At 55.6% G+C, this 17464-nt stretch overlaps 1 protein-coding gene across 2 annotated transcripts in view; it reads left to right on the plus strand.

Moving 5' to 3' along the window:
• Positions 1-8403: 8403 nt before the first annotated feature.
• GSG1L (GSG1 like) overlaps positions 8404-17464 on the plus strand; it is a 193096-nt gene continuing 184035 nt past the window's right edge. For both annotated transcript variants that reach the window (XM_033101078.1, XM_033101077.1), the window contains exon 1: positions 8404-8743. In XM_033101078.1, coding sequence (XP_032956969.1) covers positions 8404-8743 — 340 coding nt within the window. The remainder of the gene's footprint in view (positions 8744-17464) is intronic.

The raw sequence follows: 17464 nt of genomic DNA on the forward strand, positions 1-17464 counted from the left end.
TAACCAAGTTTACTATTTGGAAGTGCTGAAAAGGCTGCGTGAAAAAGTTGCGACCTGAACTTTTCGCCAACAATTCATGGCTCTTGCATCATGACAATGCACCAGCTCACACGGCACTGTCTGTGAGGGAGTTTTTAGCCAGTAAACAAATAACTGTATTGGAACACCCTCCCTACTCACCTGATCTGGACCCCAATGACTTCTTTCTTTACCCGAAGATAAAGGAAATATTGAAAGGAAGACATTTTGATGACATTCAGGACATCAAGGGTAATATGATGACAGCTCTGGTGGCCATTCCAGAAAAAGTTCCAAAATTGCTTTGAAGGGTGGACTAGGCGATGGTGTTGGTGCATAGCTTCCCAAGGGGAGTCCTTTGAAGGTGACCGTAGTGATATTCAGCAGTGAGGTATGCAGCCCTTTTTCTAGGATGAGTTCACGAACTTAATTGTCAAACCTCGTCTAGCGCCTGAAGCAGAATCAATATTTTCTATGATTATATTTATTCTTTATATTATTACCACTAAAAACAAGACCTTTACAGAGAAGATTCTTCAGTGATACTTTGTTATGAGATGGGGGAGTGACCTTGAAAGTGGCTTAAAACAGCTGCTGTGCCTGAAGATGTCTCATGTTTTTCTTTTGTGAAAAAGACAAGTGCCATATTCAGTGACCTCTTCTGGGGTGACATGACCATCAGCGATTTGTCCTCCCCCAGACAAAGCACCTAATCTGTTCCTTCAAGAGGAAAGTGATTTTTAAACAATGTGTGAGAATGTAACTGCTTTTGGAGAGAAACTAATGTGTTGGAAAGAGCATTTTGAAAGCAGATGTTTAGAAATGTTTCCATTGTTATAGGCTTTTATTGCCAAAAAGCAATGAAAGTGTGTTTTCTTTAAAAACTCTCCAAGTGTGCACACTTTAAGAACTTGGAAACAGAAAATTCCAACCAATTTCAAAATCTCCCAAAAGTTTTAGGTGGTTTTGAATCCATTTGTTAGAAACATACAAATACCAATCCTCTTGCTTTGCCAGACTGAATGATGGATAGAAAGATAGACAGATACGGTCAACCGTTGAACAACGTGAGGGTTACAGGTGCAAACCGCCGAACTGTCAAAAATTCGTGGGTAAATTTGGATTGCCCCACACTTAAGTTGTCCCTTGGTATCTGTGGGGGTTTGGTTCCAGGACCCCCCTGGACACCAAAATCTGCATATACTCAAGTCCCCTATATAAAATGGCACAATGCATGCAGTCAGCCCTCCACATCCGAGGAATTGAAAACAGTACAGGTATCTAGTAAAAGAAATGGGCATATAAGTGCACCAATGCAGTTCAAACCTGTGTTATTCAACTGTACTAGCCAAATCTCACCAAAAAACAGCTCCGTCTTTGGTGAATGGGACTCAAAGATGAATATTGGTCCTTAGAAAGCACGGCCCACGAGGCACTTCTTCCATTTGGATTTATACATCTTTGTATAAATCCAAATTTCAGCGTTGTTTACGGCTCTAACAGCCACTCACATCAAGTACGCAAATAAGCCTGCTAGAACCAGACTCTTGAATCATCCCAGCGCAGTGTGTTAACATGCTTCTGGAAAATAATTTTTAAAAGGCACATGCAGTTGCATTGCTAGCAGTAAACATTAAAAAAACACTACGAATGTTTACGTGAAAGCCAAAAGGTCTGTTATACTGTTAGTAAATAAAAGAAAAACATTGAAAAGTAGTGTTTCTTTAATCTTTATGTGTCCTCCTTTAAACATTTCTCGTTTTCATATATGCTTTATGTGTTCCTAATATATTTGTGCATTGTTATGTAATTTATAAATCTTTATTCCTAGTTGGAGACCTCTGCTCGGAATCACTTAGAGGATTCTAAGTGATTCTCCCTTAGGTCTCTGGTGGCTCTTAGATTCCAGTGGGTGAGTGGGTGGGTGAGTGGGTGGGTGAGTGGGTGGGTGGGTGGGTGGGGAGGGGCTTTCTCCCTAGTCCAGGGAAGCAAGACCCGCGCGCGGCGCCGCTCTCAGCCCCTAGGGGGCAGCAGAGGGAAGCAAACAACGGCTTGGAAAAAGCTGGAAGAAGCTCTGTGGTCCAGAAGGCACCTTAAAATGTCTGTTTTCTCCCCAGCTTTCTCCGTCATCCCTCCTCAGGACTGGAGTAAAACAAACCACCCTCAGGCCACGGAAATAGAGATGAATCCCACTGAGTGTTGGGAACAAGAGGGGAGTCAGTGACGTTCAGGGTCATTCTGAGCTGTCGGGTTTCACTTCGGTTGGTCGTCCGATGATGGGAGAGACCCGGGCCCTGCCCTGCTGCTGCCGGAGCCTCAGTTTCTCCAGCTGAGCTAGTGGGAATTCCATCAGAATTCCATGACATCCTTTTGGCCCAAGTGCCTGCCATGCAGTTGATGGCAAGTCAACATTCACAGATTCTGACTTGAGTGGCTTTCTCATCCTGATTCCTGAGTGTTTCATCCCACGGAGATTTTTCCCTGGCCGGTCACTCAGAGGACATCGTAACTGATGGTGGGGACCCGTGTGAGGCCAGCGGGTCACCACCTGAAGCGCTGTTGGATGTCAGCGCCAAGGCGAATTTGCTGGTGACCATATTGCTGTGTTTCCTGAGGACGCTTTCGAACAGAAGTGCTTGCGTGCTGGGGGCCTCGTGTTCTGTGAACACAGCTGGGTATTTGGGGGTCCTTCTCCTGGACCATGTGATGAGCCTCCTAACACAGTTCCAAGACACCTCCCGTCCACCCATCCTGCCGGCTCTCTGGTGACCTTCCAGAAACAACCCCGGGTGTGTCATGCTTCTGCTGCCCCAAGGTGGTCTCTGGAATCGCATCGCTGAGGGTGTCAGATCAGAGCTCCTGGGCTGGCGTTCAAGGCCACGGGATAGGAGCTCTCCCCAGCCCCCAGCTCTCCGAGCCACTCCCTCTGTGTGGCTCCACTTCCAACAGGCGTGGGGCTGGGCCATTGATGGAACCTCTCCAAGCAGCCTCAGTTTCCTCATCTGCAAAATGGAAGCAACTAATCCCGTGAGGGTTGAGAGGGATGGGATGGAGGACACGTGCGGAAAACTCTGTCCGTGGTAAGGACACTTAGCCCATGTGGTGTCCCCTAGTTACAGATGAGAAAGGAGGGAGGGTTGGCCCAGAAATGGCAGAGCCAGGATTAAAAAGTCCAGACCTTCCACCTTCCATCTGGGACATCTCCTAACTGTTCCCAGCTCCAACACCCCTCTTCAGCCAGCTCCCTTGTTGTTCCCTCTCACATCCCGTTTCCTTTCCTTCATGGCATGTGTCACCATCTGCAATTATCGAATTGGTCAGCTCTCTCCTGGTTTATATTGTTTCCTTTTCTAGAATGTATGTCCCCTAAAGGCATAGACCTGGTTTGTCTTGTTCACCCAAAGCCTGGCACACAGCTGGGGCCCAGTGAATGCTTCTTGAAGAGTTGGAAGAGCTAAGACAGTTTCAGAGAATGTGTGGCGGTAATGAAGGTGGTTCCTTTCTCTTCTGGAGAACCCACCCCCCCGGGGACTTCTTTGCACAGAGCTCCAGGGCCCCTTCCTCCCCTGGGAACACTGGCCCTTTGCAGCCAGGAGCCTCATAAAGACCGTCACCTGGATGTTGGCTTTCATCCAAACCCTGGAGTGGCATCTTAACCAGGCAGTAAAGTGGGTATTAGGCTTAGATACCTTGGGAGTGAATGTTTAAAAAACTTCCGATAATTGGAAACTGGCTAATCCCTTGTGATAATTAGAGAGTCCCGGAGGCTGGGATGCTTTCCCCAGCTCTGTTTGGAAGGTTTAGGAAACAGGAAGTGACTTAGGAGCCCAGAAGCTGGCAAATGTCTTTGTAGCAGCCCAAGTCCAAAGCAAAAGGCATTTGGGTCATGTCTCTTCAAAGCATATTCACAGTTCCTGAAAAATAGGAATTTCATTATTAATAGCAGCACTTTTTCTGGTAAATTTTGTTGATTATAGAAGGGGCACAATTACCAATTGTATAGCTCGATGATTTTTCATGAACTGAACCTAGCTGTGTGACTAGCCCTGGAAGTCCCCCCCAGCCCCCCACCTCCCATACCCCACCTTGAAAGTATAACTGTCACCCTGACTTTTAACACTGTGAGCTGCGTTTATCAAAAACATTGTGGGCCTTGGATCCAGCTTCTCAGATTCAGATGCCCCCAGAGCATACCCGACAGGTATTCTTAACGAGGGGGGTTCCCATGGGACTGTGGTCCCTTGTGTCCCCAGTTCAGGGACATCTGCCAGTGATGGCCAGGCGCAAACGCAGGCCCAGTGTTGGCAGGTAGTGTGATCTTGCAAGAGAAGCTAGATGTCTATATTTCTATGTGAAATCTCATGATTATTGAATGTTGGCAACTCATGAAAATTTAACACACGGAGGAGGCCAGCTCCATCCAGGCCAGACAGAACTGCTTATGGGCTGACCTTGGCCTGCAGGCTGCCAGTGGGGCAACTGGACGGCTCCCAGGCCTGTGGAGGAGACAGGCGTGAACACAGCATCCCAGCTCGGAGGAGGGGTGGGCCGGGGGGACGGTGGGGTAGGGCCTGGGCAGGCTCTGCAGTGCTGTGTGTTTGAACATACTTTGAAGGGCACAGGAGACGGGCAGAGCAAAGTCATGCCAGGCAATGGGAGGCAGGCAGGTGGAAGCCTGCAAGGGCCGTCTGCACAGGGGCTGGTCAGGGGCTGCAAAGTAACGTCGGTGCTGGTGGCCGCGGGAGGGGTGGGCAGAGGGGCTGGGGACGTGGCAAAGCCAGTTCTTCAGGAGCTGGAGTGGCATTTAGGCTTGGGGGCAGGCCATGGGGAGTGCCTGGAGGTTAGGCAGAAGCACACTGCGTGGATGTCTCTGGCCCCACGTCCAGGAGAGGAGAGCTGTGCAGAGGGCGGGTGGGCCATGCCCTGTGACAGTCTAAAGAGAAGGGGACCCCTCCAAACCTCGACCATGATTTTCCTCTACCAAACCTGAGTCAGGCCCCTCTGCCCAACCAGGCCCTGACCCTGGGGGGGTCCTTGGTCCACTAGTCCAGTTTTACCAAGAATCCTACTGGTCCGGTTAGTGAGAATCCCGCCCCCTGGAAGCCCAATCGGATTCCTCATTCTCCACTGTCCGTATCTGGTCCCCCTGGGCTGCCGTTGGTTTCGCCAGAAGCCCCTCATCCCTGAGGTTTACCTGATACTCACTCTCCGTCCACGGACCCCACCCGCTCCTTGGCTGTAAGTGCCCTTGGGCTTGTCGTACTCAGAGTCCAGCCTGCTGCTTTCCCCTGCGGCAAAACTCCATGCAGAGGTCCCTTGAATGAAGTCTGCCTTCCTGTCGTGACGCGTGTCACGAGTAAGTTTTCTTTCACCTCTGTCCACACCCAAGGTACTTCCAAGAGTGTCGCTATCTGAAGATGCAAACACCCTCCGAGGCCAGGGGCTGGCTAATGAGTTTGGTTCATCCGTTTGGCTACTAGAAGCGGCTGCCTCCAGGGGCGTGAGGTCCACCCCCGGCTTCTATTTAAGGCCCAGCGAGGGCAAAGGCAGTCAGAACTTCTGATCTTCCCGCTGCCCAGAGCAGCTCCTCCGGGGCCTTCTATCTCAGCAAAGGACAGCTCTGTCCTTGTAGGAGCTCCTCACAAACACCTCAAAGTCGTCTTTCATGCCTCAGGTTCGATCTTTGAACAAATCCTGCTGGTCTGCCTGTAAAATCGACCCAGAACCTCCACAGCCCTTGCCACCACCCCGCCCCCCACCCCTCCACGGCCCCGGGTTTGAGCTGCTGCATTATTTACCCAATTCACTCACTAGGTCCTTAGCTCATCTCTACGTCTCTACCCTTCCTGACCCAGCAGCTGCAGTGGGCCCGTTATACCCTATGTCAAATCCTGGGTTCCTCTGCTCAGAACCTCCCCAGGCTTCCACCCCACTCAGAGTAAATGCCAGAGTCCTTGTAATGACCTACACAGACCTGACCAACCCCCCCACCCCCATCACCTCTCCAATCTCACGCTCTGTGACTCTCTCCCTGCCCACTGCTCTCTCAGTTATCCCCCTACCTCAGGGCCTTTGCACTGGCTGCTCCCTCTTCCCGGAAGCTCCTTTCCTGGGATATCCCTATGGCTTGCTCCCACCCTCCTTCAAGTGTTTGTTTCAATGTCACCTTCTCAGCCACTTCCCCTTGAAGACTTAATTTAAAACCACAACCTGCTACCTTCACTTCTGGCCACCTCCCTGGCTTTTGCTCCCTGGCTCTTAACACTGGCTCCCTCACACTCAACACACTTTTTTTTATGTTGTGGCCTCTTTTCTCCCCAGTGGCAAGCATGCCGTGGGTGATCCCCAGTGGAAGAGTGTCTGAGATGGAAATTTTAAACCCCTTTGCCTTCCTCTGGGTATTTTTGAGTGTGTGGCCCTGGGACATATGTCACCTGGGCTCCCCTGGCTTTGGACGCCTAGGACAGGGCTCCCAGCTTGTGGGTCCTGCCCACGTGCACACCAACCACACTCTTAAGCCCACCTCTGAGGGATTGGTTTTCAAATGTGGACAGATACTCCTCCGATGGATATCGCAGGCTTGTTTAAAAGTGTTACTGAATTCCTTGTACCTCTTTGGCCGTCACATATTTCCTCTGTGAACCAATCCCCTCCACACGGCTGTTCCTGCAGGGAGGTCCTTCTCAAAAACAGTTGGGAACACCTTGCTTTGGGCCAGAAAAGGGACCTAATAAACAAGTCCAGAGACTCCTGCCAGCTACATGGGCCACGATGACGCTCACCCACCCCTAGGCAGCGTCGTCGCAGCAGCTGACAGTGACCGTTCGCTCACCTACCGGAGTAAGGCAATTCCCCAGTCCCTTAACCTTGAGTGCTGCAAGCCCCGCCCCTCCTCAAGCAGCCGCTTCTCGGAGCGGTTCTCGGAGCGGTCTCGGCTTGGGCAGCATTCAGATGAGCTCTTGCAATCAACATGCAATTAATCGCTGCACGCCTTGGGCACCCGGGCACCGGCGCGGTGCAGGGAACGCAGGCTGTGGGAGCAGAGGTGGGGGTGGGGGCGGCTCGCCCCTTGGTGCCGAGATCTGAAAAGGTTTGGGTGATTTTGCTCAATTGCCCTTGGTTCCTAGGTTAACGATAGTGCCTAGCATTTTTTTGAGTGCCTACTAAGTGCCAAGTGCTTTTTCCAGGGATGATCCCATTTCAACAGCCCAGTATGCCTCCTTTGTATAGATAGGACACTGAGGCTCAAAGAAGTTAAGAGGCTTGTTCAAGCTCATGGTTGGTGAAGCCTCAGATATGCCTGATCCCTGGTCAGTATTCTTGTCCCCCACCCCAAACCTTGAAGATTTGGGTTGGCAGCCTCTGTGGGGCACCCCACCCTCGGAATGGCAAAATCTCTGTGTCCGTCATGGGACCTCCTTGGTCCTGCTGCTCAGGATCTCAGGTGGGGATGGCCTGCGTGGGGAAGCCCCATTCGTCACCACCAACCCTTGGCATTCTGTCTGGGGCACTCCATTGCCACCCTTTCCGCTGTTCCATGCCATGACAGGGACCCTCGGTGACTGCAGCTTTGTCCTGCCAGGAGAGCCCTTCCGGTTGGTTCTCCTGTGCAGGGTCTAGGGGACACACAAGCCCTGACTGCATTCTTGGCGGGACACCCCTCCTGCCCGGTCCTGCAACTCCAGGTCCAGCACGAGGCATTCCTTCCTTCCAGACAATCCCGCAGCTGTCAGGAAGCCCAGCAAACTCTGCAGCCCAGACCCTTTGGGGCTCCTTCCGGGAGGGGGTCCTGCTAGTTCACGTTCCTGGAGGGGAGCCCCGGCCTCACCCCGGCAGGGCCTTTCTGCGTCTTCTGTAGGGTGCCCCCTCCCGGCCGGGTTTGTTGCCCCACGTCCCCTATGGGAAGCCTCTTTCTCCGAGAGCACCTTGCCTGGCATACTCCTTGCTTCTTAGATCCTGCACTTGAGTGCGGGTCGCTTTCGGGGGCGTCCCTTCTATCCGGGTCCCCCGCCCGCGCCTGGTGTGGGGCGCCCCCTCTCCCCGCGAGGGCGGGAGCCGGAACACTGTCGCCAGCCGCCTGCAGGTGTCTCCCCACGGAAGGGCGCGCGTCCCTGCGCCGTGGCCGCTGCCAGGCGCCAGAGGCTCCTCGCCGAGGTGCACTCGCGCTCCGAGCTCCGGGCGCGCCGGAGCCGCTCCGCCGCCGCCGCCCGCCCCCAGCGCCGCGCCCCCCGCTGGTTTTGGACCATGGGCCCACACCAGCTTCCTCCTCTGCCGATCTCCAGGCACCCTCTCTCCGGCTCTCGGCAGCTTCCTCTTCCGCTTCTCCTGCTTCCAACTTCGGCTTCTCTTAGCTCCCCGGCTTCGCGTCCCGGCGGCGCGGGCGGCATGAAGACGAGCCGCCGCGGCCGAGCGCTCCTGGCCGTGGCCCTGAATCTGCTGGCGCTGCTGTTCGCCACCACCGCCTTCCTTACCACGTACTGGTGCCAGGGCACGCAGCGGGTGCCCAAGCCGGGCTGTGGCCAGGGCGGGCGCGCCAACTGCCCCAACTCGGGCGCCAACGCCACGGCCAACGGCACCGCCGCCCCCGCCCCCGCCGCCGCCGCCGCGGGGCACAGCCCCCCTGGCGGCGCGCTCTACAGCTGGGAGACCGGCGACGACCGCTATCTGTTCAGGAATTTCCACACCGGCATCTGGTACTCGTGCGAGGAGGAGCTCGGCGGGCTCGGTGAGTAAGCGGCGGCGCCCCGCGGGCTCGGCTTCCGGCTCCCCCGGGCTGCGCGGCGCCAGCGGCCCGAGCCCCCCGCCAAGCTCCCGGCTCCCGGCCGTGGCCGGCGCTGCGCAGGGCTCGGCCCCACGGTCAGGGCGGGGGACGCGCGTGGGGCCGGTCGTTCCGGACGCTCCTCGGTGACAAGGTTCGGGGCCGAGCTCCTGCGGTGGCGGGGCGCCGGGCGGCGTGGGGGGCATTGCCGCGCCCTGGGGGGCGCGTCTCCCGGGCACCCACCCCAGCTGCGGGTCGCTGAAGCGCGCGTGCGTTTCCGCGCCAGAACTACTCTCCGTGCTCGCCCCTCCCCCTCTTCCCTGCGCGGGGCGCTGGGTGCCTCCCACCCACCCCGTCCCGCCCGGGGGTGGGGTGCTGGGACGGTTGCTGAGAGCCGCTCCTCCCACCGCAGGTCCACAGGGCCAGCCGCCGAGGGAGTCATCCTCCTTCCCCCACCCCCAGCCCGCACTAATGCGCGCCCAGACGGGGCTTGCCAAGCACCCGAGTGGGGAGTTGGGGCGGTGGGGTGGCTTCTGGGCAGGGGGCCCTTCGTGTCCTGACCCCGCCGGGGAGAGGACGCCGCTGGAGGGGAGGAGGAGGCAGGAGGGAAAGCGGGACAGCCGGGCGAGGCTCCGGTAGGATTGGGGGTGTGTGTGACTTTTTAGAAGGCACAGCAAAGTGCTCCCTGTGCCTCGCAACCCCCGCCCCCTCCGCCGCCGAAATGCAGCCGAGACCGGAGTGCGTGCCCGGAGGCAGGCGGTGAGGCAGGGCTGGGGGAGAGCTGCTGAGCGCGGGGGTGCGGAGGCGGGGGTGCAGAGGCCGGGCGCTGGTCCACCCCACCCGGTACCCCCAAATCCAGGTGTGGGGACGCTCTTGAATCAATTGACCTTTCCCCCCAAGGTTAAAACTCCTCGGTGCATGCATGGTCGTGGTGTCTGTGGGGACGCAAACGTAGATGGAGTGGATGGGGGGGCCCGTCACCCATCGTTTGCCCTGAAGAAGTCACTGCCTCACTGGTTGAAAGGTCAGAGGGAAGGAGGTGTGCAGGGAACGCTGGGAGGCTGCACCCTCTGCCTGCAGCCCGGTCCTCCCCGGCGTCCCTGGTTGGCTCCCCCGCAGCTCCAGGGGTACTTCCAGGCTTGGCTCCTTCCCAGGCAGGGTCCTCTGGAGAGAAGACCTGCGGCTCTCCCTTGGGAGCCAGGGTCTCCGGGTCTTCGTAGCTTGTCACTCCCTTTATCTCCCTCATCACACGTGGCACAACTTGAAGTTTTCTGGGTTCTGCCTTTGGTCGCTAGCTACTTGTCCCCTGTCCCCACAGGATGGCCCCTGTGAGGACAGAGCCAGAGCCCGCCTGTCTTTGTTCACTGCTGTCCCCAGCCTGTGGGTAGTGTCTAGTGCATAGTAGGTCTTCAATATCTATTTGCAAGGTAATGTTGGATGAGGCCTCGGGATGATGGACCAGAGGTTTCCTGGGGGGCTGTCTGCTCTGTCTCACCTGGTGGGGTGTGGTGCCCCACTGAACTCTTCTGTGTACCTGCTAGATGCTGGCTGTTTGCTGGAGATATTGGGTGTTTGCATAGGGTCCCACCCCTGACCCATTTCACCCCATTGGACTCTCTTCTGACGTGCACACACGTCGTGAATTGTTCCTCTGGGATGCCATGAAAAAAATTAATCTCAAAAGGCATCTTGGCTAAAAAATCCTCTGCTTTCCCCTCAGCCCAACCCTAACCTCTGGCACCCAGGCCTCCTCACGGCTTGCCCTTGTCTGCACCTTTTGTGGTGAGGTCCCCACACGTCTTTCTTCAAGCTTGGGAAGATGTTTCAGGGCTTGGGAGGTCCTGCCCTGGACACATCACCTCCTCCTCCCACCAGGTGTCTCCTTTGCAGGGTGTGGGGGGGAAGCAGCCGCCTTGCTTCTTCCCACACAACCCATGGCGGTGGCGGCATCTCAGGCAGCAGAGTGGTCTCCCCGCCCCAGCCGAGCCTCTTTGTTTAAGGTGTCTCCTGGCCTCTGCCTGAAGGCCACGCTCCCAACTCTTGCAGTTATTTCCCTGTCACTCACTTATGTAGGGCATCCAGGATGTTTAAACCCCAGCATTAAAAAAGAGTAAACATTGAAAAACATTTAAAAACAATGTCAGCTTACGATTGAGCCCTTCCTGTGCCCCAGGCACACCTCCCAGATCTTGTTGAATCCTGGCCAGTACCATTGAGGCAGACACTTCTATTGTGCCCATTTTTCAGATGAGGATTTTGAGGCTCAGAGAGGGTTTTGGCCAGGCCTCACAGCTGGCCAGGGGCCTGAATTGTCTTCTGGGGCAGAAAGGAGTCCACAGGAGGGGGTACCTGAGGGGGTACCGGAAGAGGATGGCACAGTTGGGGATGGGAGGAAGGGTGATTTAGCGGGTTCAGCCTAAGACGCCCTCTACCAGTCCTGTTAGTAAAAACGTGGATGGTTAGTTTGTTGGGAAAATAAAACAAACCCTCATTTTTCTCTTGAACACTGTTGGCTAGAGATTGCCCCTCCCAGAAAAATGACAATTTTCCTCCCTGGAGGCTTGGAAAATAGTTATCAACCTGTTAATGCCGGTGAGAAATTTGGAAGGCCTGAGCCAGCGCGGATGGTTACGCCCGCCCCCGGCCACAGGCTCAAATCCTGCCCCTCCATTGCCGCGGTCCTGAAAGGGGGTCAGAAAGTACCTGGCCTCAAACTTTTGTTGCTATGACAACCTTTTTGCTGGGTTCTGTGACCATTTTTAAATGTATTTTTTTACTTGAAGAGGAGAAAAACGCCCCAACAAATCCTGGGGGAAAAAAAAAATTCCTGCCCTTCCCTCCCCCCCCCTGAGAACATGGAAGACCCACTTCTTTCCCTCCCACCCGTGAAACTAGAAGGAATTTCACGTTCACTGAATGAAAACACCAACCACGAAATCCTAACCTCTCTATGAGAAGCAGCTGCTAAATGTTCCTTCTTCTTCACGGTAATTTCCTTCTGTGCTCAGCAAAACCTGTCCCCACTCTGGGCAGCCACAGGGAAATCTAATAAGCCCCTTCTCCCCCCTTGCCCCCCCACACTAAAAACCTACAGCGTTCACAAAGAAAACTGCAGCCTGTCCTAAACGGACGCAATTTCCCCAGACCCAGCACAAAGGAACCTTTTCTCCTTCCTTCCAAGAAGGAGCGTCAACCTCCTTCAGCAAACAGAAAGGAGGGGAAGTGTGGCCTTGGCTCGGCACTACCCGGAGCCCTTCACGCCAATTGGAGTTCTCTCTGGTTTGAATGCTCCGAAGGGGTGGGTGGGTGCACACTCAGGGAGTCTGGGGTCCGCTGCAGGGGCAAGGCCTGGAGGAGGGACCATGGGGGTCTGGGGGGGAGGGGAGAGAAAAGGTGGCTGGCAGGTGTGTTGGCTAACTGTGATCACAGGTGATTGAACTTGATCCTGAGGAAACCCTGACTCGATGGAGCACTGGGTTGAGGACTTTGGAAGATGGCTGCAGGGCTAGGCCTGGGGTGGCCAGAGAGGAGAAGGGAAGCAGACGCGGGTGGCTGGGTGACGACTCGTCCCTAGACCACTGTTTCCCCGTAACAGGGGCAGCCGTACCCTTTCTCTCTTGTGAAGGATGGAAGGCTCTGCAGTGTAAGGCCAGGCTCTGCCTCTTTTCTTAGCTGTGTAGCTTTTGCGAGTCCCTCAGTTTGCTCCCCTGTAGAATGGGGATTGGAGCAGCTCGCACCTGGCCCAGGTGCCACCCTGTCTGAGCCACTCATATCTCTCCTGTGCATTTCTGCAGCGCCCTCCCAGCTTCCGCCATGGCTGCCCCCAGTGCTCCCCCAGCTCACACGCCACCCAGAATCAGCATAACCGTGAGATCCTGCCCCCCCCTCCAAAGGCCTCTTCTTAGAGTCAAAGCCAGGGTGTCCTGTGTGTGAAGGGGACCCTCAACTCCTGCCTCTACAGCCCCTCGGAGCTCTTCTCCCTCTCCACGCCCCCTCCAGACACCGGCTCCTGCCACCCTCGCCCCATCACCAGGCACTCTTCCACCAGATCACCACAAGACTGTTGCTAGAAAACTTCTTTGAGTCAGGCTGAGCTCTCTCCAAGCCCCCGAATCAAAATCGATCTCCCCACTTGATTTTTCTCTAGCACTTGCCTCGTGGACTTTTACCTCCAGGTTCCTTGCTTGTTTCATGTGTGGCCCATCAGCTCTGTGAAGGTCGGGTTGAGTTTATCTGCTGCTGTGCAGGGCTCCCACGGGCACATAGTAGGTGCTCAGTCAATATTCTTGGGAGGAGAGGTTGCTATGTTGTTTATGGGTGGTGGTGGTGCTTTCTTTTTATCCAGTTCTTTCCCAGGCTCTGAGTGTCTTCTTACTACGCAATGGGCCAGGGCTGTCCGGGGACCGCCCCCCACCCCCCCTCCGATCCACTGAGGAGCTGCCACACACCACCCTCCTTCTCACCACCCAAGTGAGTGCGGGTGGGGCTCTTCCCTCCCAGGATGAGACAGCCCCCCCAGTGGCCCCCATGCCTTTCTTGCTTTTCTTTTCTGTCGAAAAATCCCAGCTTTCTGCTTGCTGCTTTAATGATGCCGCTGTATTTTCTCAAGTATGAGGACACGTGTGCTATCCCCAGCCGGGAAGTTTCTAGTACTTAGGAGTGTGGTTGTGTATAAATGATGGGGTTTTGTGTTAAGAGTATCTGACAGGGTGAGGTTCCGACTGTGAAAGGTGTGACTCTAAGCCCTTGTCATGCCGTTAACCTCCTTCCAGCCCCATAACAGCCCTATGATGTAGTACCACGGTTAATGCCCATTTCCAGATGATGAAACTGAGGCCCAGGGAGATTGACCCACAAGATCACACAGCTACCACGTGGCAGAGCCGGGGCACTCATCCAGGCAGAAGCTTCAGAGCCTGCTGTACTGCACTGCACCCCACTGCTGCCACCACCCCAATTCATTCAGGCTCCCCAACTCCTCCGACAGGCCTTGTTGGGACGAGCACTGCACCAGGAGTCATGGGCCCCAGGTTCAAGTCTAGACGCAAATGCCAGCTTGCAGAGTGACTGTGGATACGTCGCTTTTTTTCTTCCTTATGTGTAAAATGAGAGTTTTGTTTTGTTTTTTGTCTGGATGACGGAGGTGGCAGAACACACCGTGATCACAGACCGTCCTGGATCCAGCCCCAGGCCACCGCTTGCCTGCTGTGTGGGCGTCTGGTCGGGACTTGCCTCTCTAGGCCTCAGTTTCCTTGGCTGGGACACGAGGATGATCATATGTGTCTCCCTGCCTGGTGGGGTTCAAGCAGATCTCAAGCACTCCGCTGGCACCCGGCCAGCGAGGACGCACTGCGCTTGCTGAGATCTGACCCCGGGGCAGAGGCCTCAGACGGGCGTGCGGGTCAGCTCTCAGCTGCCTGTTTCTGTTGTGTTGGCTCGTCAGTATTTACTTACCATCTTTGAATCAGTTGCCAACATTTGAAAATTGACACACGTCACAGAAACATATGGATTCATGGTTTCTTCTCACAAACGTGGCCGATCTGTGGGCCGTGGGCTGGCTCCTGTGGGTGTGGGAGCTGCCCCAGCCGGAGCCACAGACTTGCCCACGCCCACAGTACTGAGGTGACTCGCCACCTCCCAGGAGCTCAGGCACCCAGCCCTGCATCGGATCACGTCCCTCTTCTATTCAGAATTCTCCCGTGGGTTCCCGCTCCTCAGTCACCATCCCAGGGCCTGCAGGCCTGGGGGATTTGCCCCCCACTGTCTCTGTGACCCCTCGCCTTCTCCCCTCCCCCCAGTGGCTCTGCTCCAGCCACACCTGCCTCCTGGCTGACCCTTGAACGGCCTATGCCTCCTGCCTCAGGGCCTTTGCACTGCTGTTCCTACCATCTGGGAACTCTTCTCTCAGACACGGAGCTGCAAGGTTCCCTTCCTTCTCAGGCCGGTCTCTGCTCAAATGTCCCTTCTCAGGGAAGCATCGAGGACCTCACGCTGTCTACATCGGCGACCTCCTCACCTCCCAGCATTTCCCTGTCCCACCCTATCCCCCTCATCACTGTAATTGCTGCCTTACCCACCACCTAGCTTCTTTATTCTCTCCCTCCCCTGCTCCGGTGCGTGCCCCACGAGACAGGATTTGGTCCCTGTCACATCGTGCCACATCCCGGAGCCTAGACGAGCAGGCGCTCAGGAAGGGTTCAGTGACTGTCTGTTGAATGCATTTGGGATTCTAGAACTTCTAGGAACTTCTCTGGCGTCCGTGTGCGGCGAGAGGCTGGACTCGGTGCTCTGTGCCTGCGAGTCCCACGCACTTGTCCGAGTTCCCTTTTCCTTGCTCCCTGTCCCGTTCTGCTCCCAGGAAGAGTGTCCAGTGGGATGCTGCGAGGACCCACAGGGGTGCCCCTGTTTCTATTCTGGGGTGCGAGACTCAGAACCGTCTTCCGGGAGTGCTGTGACCTCTGTGTGGCCTGCAGGACAGAGCTGCCTGCAGCTCTTTCGGTCCCCAGTGATGGAAGCAGATGTGAGCCCAAATAAGAACGAAGGGGGAATTTATTAGAAGGAAGTTCAACGCCCACAGAGTCCAGGCAAAGGTGAGGTGACCAGACCTTGGAGGCCAGAGCCAGGGTCCCCTGGGCTCCTGGAGGCCCCATTTCATGGGCCCTCCCTCAGGTCTGGAGCCACCAACTAAAATTCTACAGGGGCCAGACGGGAAGCCCAAGAGAAACGCTCAGAACAAAACCATTGAAGCTCCCAGGAGGCCAGGGTGTATGTGTGTTGGGGCGAAAGGGGACTGGGGGAAGTGGGGTGGGAGGGAAACGGTGAGCGACAGGTTCAGACAGCAGAACAAAGAGGTGGAGAGAGGCAGAGAGACAGAGATTCACAGAGAGACAGAGAGACAGGGAGAGACTGAGAGAGAGAAACAGACGTGCACACACGTGCACACACGCAGGGAGAGAGCAGGCCTGGGGAGCGGGAGGGGAGAGGCAAGTGAGGGGAGCCCGAAATAGTCCGGGGGAGGTGGCAAGGAGCACAGACGGCTCTTTTCCAGGAGAGACTGAGCCGCCACAGGAGGAGGCAGCTCTGTGTACCTGCGGCTCTCAGGGCCGCAGCCCTTGGTGAGGGACAGGTGGGGAAGGCGGCGTAGCCCCTCCCCCAGTCTCTCTCCTCCATTCTCCGCCCCCCACGCCCCCCACTGGTGGCAGTGCGGTGGGTTTGCTGTTGGGGAGCTTCAGCTCATCGCAGCTCACTAGCCACTCTCCATACGGTCCCAACTTACTTTTAGTAATCATTCAGCATCTAAGTAAACTCCATCTGTGGAGGCAGCTTCTCGACCAGCCAGCTGGATCGGTGCCTCTGTCGCCTCTGGGACACACGTGTGGCGGCTCCACGCCCCTCTGCCCATGTCCGTTTGTCCCCCCTTATCTCTGGCCCCTGCTTTCTTTATTGAAGGGGCCAGTTCTGGAAGAGGGGAGAGGGAAGCTTAAATCCTTGCTTCCGTCTGTCCCCCCACACTCTGGCCTGCCAGCCTTGTCCCATGCCGCCCGTGACAGATCTTCTGGGGGGTCCTGGAGAAGCACACAGGGAGGGAGACCCTCCCCAGGTCACAGTGGGGGGGGGGGGTCTTAGAGTCTCCAGGGAGTCCACACTGAGGTCTAAAGACACCTCAGTGAACAAGTCCCACACCAGCCATCTCCTCGTCCACCCTCACCGACCAAGACAGACTGGAAAATGCTGCTGTGTCTGCCAATCTGGGAGGGTTCGAGCAGCCCTGGGCTGGTCCAGGCCGTCCTCACTAGGCACCAGATCCAAGAGGCTCCATCTCCGGCTGCCATGGCTGCTGGGGCAGGAAAGGGGGTGGGTTTCTGCCTAGAAGAGGGAGAAACTTACCATTTGATTTGCATTTCCCACGATGGCAGCTAATCTCCTCAGGGGCTGGAGAATTGCAGTCCTACTGTGTGCCTAGAAAGCAGAGAGGTAGGAAGATTGGTGACAGCATGGATGGCTACCATATCTTAAGCCTGCCCTTCTCAGCCCCATCTCAATAAAGGACGGTGCCATCTTTCTAATTTCTCAGGCAAAAACCTTGGAGCCATCTCTCTCTCTCTCTCTCTCTCTCTCTCACACACACACACACACACTCACACACACACACCATTCAAACCCTCAGCAAATCCTATTGGCTCCTTTAAAAACATATCCAGAGTTCAACCGTTTGTCCCCCTGTCCTCCACACCCCGTTCTGAGCCCACGCCATCTCTTGCCTGGAAGACTCCATCATTCTCCTCATGGGTCTTCCTGTCCCACCTCACCGGTCTGCAGAGAGACCCTACTGTGCATTGGATGGCTCCCACCTCAAATGTCATCCCAGTGGCTGCAAGACCCAACGGAACCCGTCCTGGTCCTTCTGCCTCATCTCACATTACACTGTTCCAAGCCTCCTCTGCCCCAGCCCCGTTATCCTCTGGGCGTTTGCACAAACACCCCCAAGCATGCTTCTGCCTCAGGGCCTTTGCACGTGCAGTCTCCTCAGCCTCAACACTCTTTCCCCAGATTTCCACTCTTATTTTTCATGAACACCTACTATGTGCCAGATTTTGTCTACGTGCAGGGATGATGGCAGGAAACAAGACAGATGAAAATTTTTTTTCATAATATATATTTTTATTAGTTTCAGGTGTACAAAAC

The sequence above is a fragment of the Rhinolophus ferrumequinum genome (genome assembly GCF_004115265.2).
Source record: "Rhinolophus ferrumequinum isolate MPI-CBG mRhiFer1 chromosome 15 unlocalized genomic scaffold, mRhiFer1_v1.p scaffold_54_arrow_ctg1_1, whole genome shotgun sequence".
Classification (NCBI taxonomy): domain Eukaryota; kingdom Metazoa; phylum Chordata; class Mammalia; order Chiroptera; family Rhinolophidae; genus Rhinolophus; species Rhinolophus ferrumequinum.